This window comes from Oncorhynchus keta, chromosome 35 (genome assembly GCF_023373465.1).
Source record: "Oncorhynchus keta strain PuntledgeMale-10-30-2019 chromosome 35, Oket_V2, whole genome shotgun sequence".
Lineage (NCBI taxonomy): Eukaryota > Metazoa > Chordata > Actinopteri > Salmoniformes > Salmonidae > Oncorhynchus > Oncorhynchus keta.
This window is the reverse complement of record NC_068455.1, coordinates 28852119-28861860: the sequence shown is the minus strand read 5'-3', so window position 1 is coordinate 28861860 and position 9742 is coordinate 28852119. Positions and strand designations below refer to the sequence as shown.

Below are 9742 nucleotides of genomic sequence, written 5' to 3'. Positions count from 1 at the left end.
CTGTGAATTAGGCCCAACTGTTTGGTATTAAAACAGTTTTCTGCAGTCAAATGACCAAATCGCCCTCTACATTTACCACTCTCACTCTGTCGCCCTCATTTCCTTCCTGACAATGTGTTTCTGCTGCAGAAGAAACATAGTCAGGGAATGAAGGAAGTGATTGAGCAACAGAGGGGCTCAGGGTAGGATAGAATCAGAGTATATAAAAGGTCACTTATTCAGTGGTTCTGAGATGATGACATACGGTCTGAAGTCGTTGGGCTGTCTATTGTCAGAAGGATTTAGCCTTGGCCAATGAGAGAGGAGTAGGAGTGTGGAAAGGACGCTATAGAAGGCAGTGAAGATACATCAAGGTATGGTTTAAAAATGTCTTCTATACTTTGTTGCTGCTGATGGGTTTCCTTTAGTGCATTAATGTAACCGTTTCTCAGTGCTGTTTCTGTTCACGGGGGCCATTTCAGAGCCATTATCGAGCTTGTCAATTCCCCTTTCCCTCCCTGTTTTAATGAACATGTTTTCTAAGCAGATCAATACTTTATTTTTCATGTCTCACTCTTTTCGCAAATATTCATTCGCAAATCAATACAGTCCTTGATGCGCTGCATCACCACCTCCCCCACATGCATTTCCTGCCCCACCTTCCAAACACACAAGGTCGTCACTGCATGGTAAGATGTGTAGTGGTGCTCAGCTTTAATTCCATTAATTTTATGGACATTGCTGCAACCTTTTTCTACCTGATCAAGTCTTTCACTAAATATTGGTATTTATTTAATAAGCTTACAGTGAGTACGTTGTTGACCCAGGGCAAATGTAAGATGTACAGTCAGGAATATATCACAGATTGTATGTAAAAACAGAGCAGTAGAGCACAAAAGGTTTGCTGAAAAGGAGCAAGTATGATGTCATCGCTAGCCTCAGCCCTCTTCTAGCCGATGAAATCGATTTAAACAAACAGACTCAGGACATTAGAGATGTATTATTTCCACATGGGAGCAGAGAGGTGGTTCTCATGAAACACATATCCATTCTCAGATAGTTGCAGGTCTGTGTTAGATTGGGGACTTTGTTTTACTGGAGATGTTGGGTTGGTAGGGGCTTGTGTGATTACTGCTTACACTGATTTATAACTAACTTTGAATTATCTGAGGGGGACTAGAACCTGTGCCAACATCTACATCCTCTGATATTAGGACAGGAAGGGGAGAGGGAGCCCTCTCTGGTTACCGTCCCTGCCCCTATTGTCTGAGACGGGGATTCACTCTGCCTCCTGGAGTTTCAGCAAGCCTCAGTGGACCAGGCCAGATGGATGTGTCTGAAATATATACCCGGTATGGGATCTGAGGATTTCTAATGGAAATATGAAGCCATGTTCTACTGGACATGGAAGTCGAACTAACGTTCCCTGGTGACCTATAAATTAGACTGTTGTGAGGGCCACACAAATCACTGCCTCAGCCTATCTCTCCTCTACTGTAGAAAGACACTGGCAGCTCCTGAGTTGTAATGACTTTGTAGCTGTCTATACACGGTAAACATTTTGACAAATATCCACACAAAATCCCAGTTGAATATGAATTTTATATTCCTGACTTTCATTTGAGGTGTTATCCCTAATTGGATTCAGTTCGCAGTTCAAGTGGCCAGCTTTATCATATCTGTGATTTATAGTAATCATCATGTCATTTCCATTGAAGGGTTAGTTTATTTCTGCTGAGAACCTCGAAGGCCATTAAATCTTGGTAATGAGATTTTCATTATAAAAAGAGCAGGAGACTATTCATGGCCCCTCAGAGGCTGAGCAGCGACATTACTCCCACTTCCTTCACATAATCAATGAAGAGAACCAAAGTCAAAGGATCATGACTCTTCTGTAAATATTGTTGTTTCTAAACTCACATGGGAAAGAACTAACAGTGAGTCAGATGTGTGTGGTTGTATTTCTGAGGGAGCCATTCCTTACCTCTCGATTGGCTGTTTACATTCACAAACACTAAGTAAACAATATGCTCTGTCTGAAACCATCCCAGAGGAATCTTTCAGCATAGCCTGTCTGCATGGCATCTGTAACAATGCTCTCCCTCTCTCCTTTGCTCTCTCATCTCTTTTTCGTGCAAGAATAGCATGGCGGCTTATGTAAGGCCTAACCCCTGTATTTCGAGGCAAATTGAGCCGTAGAAACTCATTGGTGTAATTTGGATAATGAATTCCGAAGATATCCCCACTGCTTTGGTAAGCCTGGTATGATCGATGCTCATGTTAATTCTACAGCCTTGTTCTTTAAATCAATATTAAGCCTTAATTCCTGATTCTGATTCATTTGTCAACCTGTGAGTTGAATTTAGTGAGGGTAGCCAGGAATGGCTTACATGACTTCCATGACAAATGAATTTGATAATGGAAATGAATAAAGGAATTATTCCACGGTATGAACATACGTCTCATGTGGAGTCTTGAAGTCTGAAGGGTGGTGTGCAACATCAACATGTCTTTTTCATATTTTAGGGACATAACAAGGGTTGTTGCTCACAGCAAACACACCAGAACCAAAAAAACATTGTCCCCACTGACAGTAATATTGTTTGAAGTAACATGTTCATTACCATCATGATTATCATAAATTAGGAGTTTTGGGAGCCTGTAGAGCAGTGGTATTCAAACTTTTACCGCGGGGACCCCATTTATTTTTGGCAGAATTTCTCGCGACCCCACCTCACCCCAAATATAATGAACAACTTAAAAATTGTTGCATTTATTCAAAATGTTATTTTCAAATTATCTTTCTCAAAAACATTTGTTTTCCCATACAATAATCTGTACTCTTAAATGATTAATTGTTTAAAAAAATTGTAAATGAAATAAAATGGTGAAACACTGCAGTTCCTCGAGTTTGAATACCACTGCTGTAGCGGGAGGGGACTAGGGTGAGAAGGGTTATTTTGGAGCAGGACTGTTTTTGTCTCTCATAATTATTTTTTATGTCAGTCATTAAACTGTCCCTTGGGGGAGTGTTGCAGCAGCAGTCATCTCTGTTTGGGCCTTAGATTATCATCAGCGCTGCTTTTCCATTAACCTTCCTCTGTTGCCTTATCCCTTATCCCTCAGGATGGAGTCACTGAGGCAGTTTCTGCTAAACCAAACAGTTATCTAAAAATGTACACTCCCCTACGTAGTCATTCGGATAATGAGGCTTAAATATGTCAACATTTGGCTCTGTACTCCAGCATTTTGGATTTGAGATCAAATGCTTCATTTGAGGCGACAGTACAACGTCACCTTTCAGTTTGAAGGTTTTTTTTCATACGTTTTTGGACAAATCAACTTATAGTGTATTAAAGTAGTCATTAGTATTTTCAGTGTTTCAGATTATGTTTTGCCTAATAGAAACTTTATTTAATTCAGTGACATTTTGAAGTCACTTTTATTGTAAATAAGGTGTTTCTGAACACTTCTACATTAATGTGGAATCGTGGAAATGCTAACCTTGTTATGGGGTCATGATATTTGTGCATCATTTGTGCAATCTGAAACACAATCAAAACAAGGTAGGCTAGTGGTTAGAGTTGAACTAGGAACTGAAAGGTTGTGAGATCAAATCCCTGAGCTGACAAGGTGAAAATCTGTTGTTCTGCCCCTGAACAAGGCAGTTAGCCTAGAAACAGTGGGTTGTCATTGAAAATCAGAATTTGTTCTTAACTGATTTGCCTAGTTAAATAAAGGCAAACATTTGATCTCAAATCCAAAATGCTGGCATATAGAGCCAATTTAGTTGTAGCTTCACTGTCAAAACTATACATAACACTTTTAATGCGTTCTAATATACTATAGACTTTAGACTCTACTTCTTTATTTCTCTTTTTAATTTCAAAGCTATAATGCGTGTGAGGGCGTAAAAATCGTCTGTCCTCGGTTGCAACACTCACTACGGAGTTCCAAACTGCCTCTGGAAGCAATGTCAGCATAGGAACTGTTCGTCAGGAGCTTTATGAAATGGGTTTCCATGGCCAAGCAGCCGGACACAAGCCTAAGATCAGCATACACAATGCCAAGCGTCAGCTGAAGCGGTGTAAAACACGCCGCCATTGGACTCTGGAGCAGTGGAAACGCATTCTCCGGAGTGATGAATCACGCTTCACCATCTGGCAGTCCAACGGACGAATCTGGGTTTAGAGAACGATACCTGCCCCAATGCATTGTGCTAACTGTAAAGTTTGGTGGAGGAGGAATAATGGCCTGGGGCTGTTTTTCATGTTTTGGTCTAGGCCCCTTAGTTCCGGCGAAGGGAAGTCTTAACGCTACAGTATACAATGACATTCTCAACGATTCTGTGCTTCCAACTTTGTGACAACAGTTTGGGAAAGGCCCTTTCCTGTTTCAGCATAACAATGCCCCTGTGTACAAAGCGAGGTCCATACAAAAATGGTTTGTCGAGATAGGTGTGGAAGAACTTGACTGGCCTGCACAGAGCCCTGACGTCAACACCATTGAACAGCTTAGGGATGAATTGGAACGCCAACTGTGAGCCAGGCCTAATCACCCAACATCAGTGCCCAACCTCACTAATGCTCTTTTGTCTGAATGGAAGCAAGTCCCTGCAGTAATGCACCAATATCTAGTGGAAAGCCTTCCCAGAAGAGTGGAGGCTGTTACAGCAGCAAAGGATGGGGACCAACTCTATATTAATGCCCATGATATACCCCACAAGACATGCCACCAGAGGTCTCTTCACAATCCCCAAGTCCAGAACAGAGATTGCGAGGTGCACAGTACTACATATAGCTATGACTACATGTAACTTTATTCCACATCAGGTAACTGATACAAACAGTAGAATCAGATTTTAAAAAACAACTAAAAATACACCTCGTGGGAGAGTGGGGACTGTGAATAGACACACACAGCTACAGACACACGGATACGTACATTGTAACATTGTTATATGGTGGTATCATACATTTTGTATTGTAGTGATGTAGTAATGTTATATGATGTACAGTTTCATCTTTTGTCTTTTATGTGTAATGTAAGTGCCTTAATGTGTTTGGACCCTAGGAAGATTAGTTGCTGCCTCGGAAGCAGCAAATGGGGATCCTAATAAATACAAATACCAATGATTTTGGAATGAGATGTTCAATGAGCAGGTGTCCACATACTTTTAGTCATGTAGTGTACATTAAGGTAGTCATGGTTGACTGCTGAGCAGCGTTTTGAAATCACTGAAGTTTGGCAGTTGGTCTCCGCCTCCTCGTGACTTCACATATCCTTTTTCCCGTTCCCGGAAACATTCAACTCTGCACCCAAGGTGTGGCTGTTGGCCATCCACATGTTTTCATTCTGACTGGTGAGAGAAACCAATAAACTTCTGCTTTGTCTACGATGTAAATTGATATATTAAAGTCCTTCTCTGAAAGCAGGTTGGTTTAAATTATCATTTTTATAACTGGTCTAAAAAAAGCCCACAGTAAATGCAATCAAATGGTAACATGTTACAGTATTTTTACCTTTTAATTTAACTAGGCAAGTCAGTTAAGAACAAAAACTTATTTTCAATGATGGCCTAGGAACAGTGGGTTAACTGCCTGTTCAGGGGCAGAACGACTGATTTGTACCATGGGGATTTTACCTTACAACCTTTCGGTTGCTAGTCCAGTGCTCTAACCACTAGGCTACCCTGCCACCCCAGTATGTGGTAAATTCATGTAGAAAAGTGTTTTGTCAAACTTTGAAGACCGAATAAATACTACAAGACTTCGCAATGTTGGGTTGTTGGGCAGATTTTGGGTAGTGTGCCAAAATGAAGTTTCATTTCTGAGAGAGCCTTAGAAACTAAATGTATCTCTCTCACACACCTCCTATTCACTCACCTTTACTCTCCCTCTTACACATATATATATATATACTCTCATTTTAACTCATCTCTCACTTACTCTACAGCACTCCTGTGAGGATGGCAGCCAGTTTCTCTCTCCTGGAAGAGGACCTGTCGTGTACAGTGTGCTATCAGACATTCAGGGAGCCAGTGATCCTGCTCTGCAGCCACAGCTTCTGCAAGGCCTGTCTGGAGGAGAGCTGGAGTAAACAGGAGACGCAGGACTGCCCAGTCTGCAGAAGGTCCTCCAGAGACCAGTCACCTCCCAACCTGACCCATGTCTGTGAGACTCTACTGAGGGAGAGGGAGATTAAGGACACTACTGGGCCCACAGTGGAGGCGACAGAGGGGCCCTCACAGGGTGAAAACATCATCCACAGGGGGTTACAGGGTGTGTGTGGTTTACACTCCCAGAGGCTCCAACTCTTCTGCCTTGAGGATGAATGTCTGGTGTGTGTGGAGTGTGTGTCGGAGCATGCAGGCCACAGCTTCTGCTCTCTCATGAAGGCAGCAGGCCAGAGGAGGGAGGGGCTCAGACCCACACTGGAGGCCTTGGAGGAGAAAATGTCTGCCTTCTGCAAAGCCAAGCTCAACTGTGACAAAATGGCTGCTCACATTGGGGCTCAGGCCCAGCTAGCAAAGAAGCAGATAATGAATGAGTTTGAGAAGCTACACTGCTTCCTGAGAGAAGAGGAGGTGGAGAGGCTAGCTGCGCTGAAGGAGGAAGAGGAGGAGAAGAATAAAAGGATAAAGGAGAGAGTGAAGGAGATAAGTGAGATGTCATCTCTGTCAGACACAATCAGAGCTGTGGAGGAGAAGCTGGCAGTGGATGATTTGTTGTTTCTGCAGCATTACAAGACTATGATGGAGAGAGTACGGAGTGCAACTAAGGACCCACAGCTGGGCTCAGGAGCACTGATCAACTTGGCCAAACACCTGGGCAATCTTAAGTTCCAGGTCTGGGAGAAGATGCAGGGGGCAGTGAAATACATGCCTGTAGTTCTAGAACCAAACACTGCACATCCCTATCTCTATCCATCTGAAGATCTGACCAGCCTACGATCTGAAGATAAAGGACAGAGTCTCCCAGACAACCCAGAGAGGTTTGATTCATACCGTGACATCCTGGGTTCAGAGGGGTTCACTTCAGGGACACACTTCTGGGATGTGGAAGTCTGAGAAAATGATGACTGGAGGGTAGGGGTGGCCAGTGAGTCTGTTAGTAGGAAACATGAGTTAGATGAAGAAGAAAGTGGAATATGGGCTGTTGGGGTAGCTAATGGTGAACCTTATAAAATGAAGAAGACCCAGAGGATCAGAGTTTCGCTGAAGTGGGACAAACAGGAGGTGTCCTTCATTGATCTTAGTTCATACACACAAACCCTCAGAACATTTAATCACAAATTTACAGAGAAGAAGTATCCATACTTTTATTTGTTAATAAATGGTCAACCACTACAGATCCTCTCAGGGAAAGTCTCTGTAAACGTGGAAAACCATGTGGAAAACCATGATATGGAATTGTTTTACGGTGGCTATACCATGGATCATTTTAGTTACTTGATTTAGAATTTTAGGATTATTTGATAAAATATTGAGTTTGGTCTTTACTGCTATAGCCCATAGAAATGCATTGAATAACACATTAATAAATGGCAAAACAGACCATAAAATAAATAATAAAGATAAGGTTTTTTGAAGTGTCTGTCCTATACAGTATCTAAGATAACTCAGGAAATATGTATATATTTTTTACACATTTAAACCCTTTTTTTGTTGGCACAACTACTTCCACACTTTCATAATTCTTTACAACCGGTTTTGGGTTACTTTCAGACGAGTCCTGTGACACTTGTAAGGGTTTTAGAACAAAACAGGGAATGCCTTCGTGTCCGTGAGGGTCTCCCCTTTCCATATTATTTTTTTGACAAAACCGTTCGGAAGCTACAGATGTTTTGTAACCTAACTGTGCAGTTCAAAGGCCAAATCTTGACCAAGACAGCAGGGAAGATTACAGGAATGACACTTACCTCATCTTTCCAGGATATTTTAGATGAGACCAGAAGAGAGAGCAAAGTATAACATTTCTTTTCTCCTATTCTCATCAATGTTACTTTCCTTTAGTTTTGTGGCTTTTGATGCTAAACAGAATCTATCCCATTGTTATTTAAAAAATATGTTTTGAGAATTTCTGTGATAGAACTAAAGTAGATGCATGCCTATTGTTCATTTAGAATTGTCAGCTTGCCAAACTCCTTATCAATGTGCAAGACAGGACTTGTATAAAAAGGTAAATATTGAAAAAAGGCTAGTAAATTGATTTATTTCTTCTTCAATAAAAGAGACAATGGCCAAATATGTTCTGTTTTGGGTTTTTAACTTCCAGAAGATGGAATTCCAACCCTTCTAAATGACCATGCCTGGTGTTGTTGGAGCCATGGGGAATATAGGCATGAGGATGACCAGACACGGAGAATCTGCTTCGTCACGCAGCTCTGCCTCACCTTGTCTCAATCTCTCCATCCTGTCTCGTCTCCTTTCTCCATGGCCCAGTCGGCTTGATCGCATCAATAGAAATCCTATTCAAACCCATACTGGAGAAGAGCTGAAAAATCAATGGTTTGCATATCACCTGATTAGATCCGTGTGTGTGTGTGTGCCGGCTTGTTGTGTGTGTGGGGCATGGGGTCGGGCCCCGCGGGCCCCGCGGGCGGCAGCCCCTTTACATGGGACACAGTAATGAGATTACCCTGGCCTCCAGGACCCCACACAGCAGACACAGTGATCAGATTAGGGAAAAGGACACTGAAACTTTTAGAAAGCTGTGACTTCATCTCTGTCTGTCTGTCTGAGGGGAATGAAGCTCTCTCTCAGTAGGCCTACTGTTTTTACTTGAGCCTTTCGACCAGTTCTCTTTTTTCTCTCTGGCGATCGTGCATCAGTGTTCCTGTGTGCCTGCCGTTATGCAAGTGTGACCGCTTCGGGAATCGTGGCGAAAGCAGCTGTTGGGTGTGTAGAGGCTCTTGGCTGTCTGCGGAAGCCTGCAGAAGCCTGCGCTAGCTGAAGGTGTTGGCCATGGGGGGGTTTATCATGTCACTTTGATGGATTAGTGATCTCATTGCTAGCTCCAACGATTAGGTCACCGGCCCAGGAGACAGCAAACCACCTACCAGGAGACAGCAAACAACCTGCTGTGAAATGCTAATGCTAGACTTGTCCACCGGTTCTAAGTCACCAAGAAGTGCCCCTTGCATCGATGCCAAGCAGAGCTCCAGATAGTCAGAGGGCCTCCGTGAATAATAGGCCAGAGTCCCCTTAGAGAGGAAGGAAGCCGATATCATGGAATCAGTGCAACACACCCACACACAGAAACACTTACTGTAAACCCCCAGTCCAACTCTCTCACCACCAAGAAGTGCCCTCCCTCACCATAATGAGATTCCTCTCTTCCCATGAGCCCACCTTCATTTGCTCAGTGGTGCATTCTCTGGCTGTTAAACTGAAGGATGGACTGTACAGGTTGTCTGGCTTTTATCTTTTTCCATGATTCATCTTCATCTCTCCTTTGAAAGGGAGAGGTACACCAGTGTTTTTAGTAATTATTCCATCTGAGACAAGCAGATCTAACCGGCACAGGAGAGGGGGTAAAATAGACTTATCATCTTATGAGGGTCTTCCCATACTATCCTGGAGGCATGGAAACATTACTGTACCAAGAGAGATGATTGTATTAAGGTTTCTGGGATATTACAGTAGAAGCTATGGCATCAGGTGGCCATTCTCTCGTCATTCAGCCAAACGATGCCATGGCGACATCCATCTATCCCAGACCACTTTACAGCTGGATTCACATGACATACATGTGATTAAGTT

General features: G+C 42.7%; 1 protein-coding gene across 1 annotated transcript; it reads left to right on the top strand.

Moving 5' to 3' along the window:
- The first annotated feature begins 222 nt into the window (after window positions 1-222).
- Window positions 223-8389, top strand: LOC118368266 (E3 ubiquitin-protein ligase TRIM35-like). Its single transcript, XM_035752237.1, has 2 exons — window positions 223-353; window positions 5935-8389. The coding sequence occupies exon 2, from the start codon at window positions 5948-5950 to the stop codon at window positions 7046-7048; it is 1101 nt and encodes a 366-aa protein (XP_035608130.1). The 5' UTR covers window positions 223-353; window positions 5935-5947; the 3' UTR covers window positions 7049-8389.
- Window positions 8390-9742: the final 1353 nt, after the last annotated feature.

Bases quoted from the DNA above. Each gene is read 5' to 3' on its own strand.
- LOC118368266 (XM_035752237.1), top strand. From the start codon at position 5,948: ATGGCAGCCAGTTTCTCTCTCCTGGAAGAGGACCTGTCGTGTACAGTG.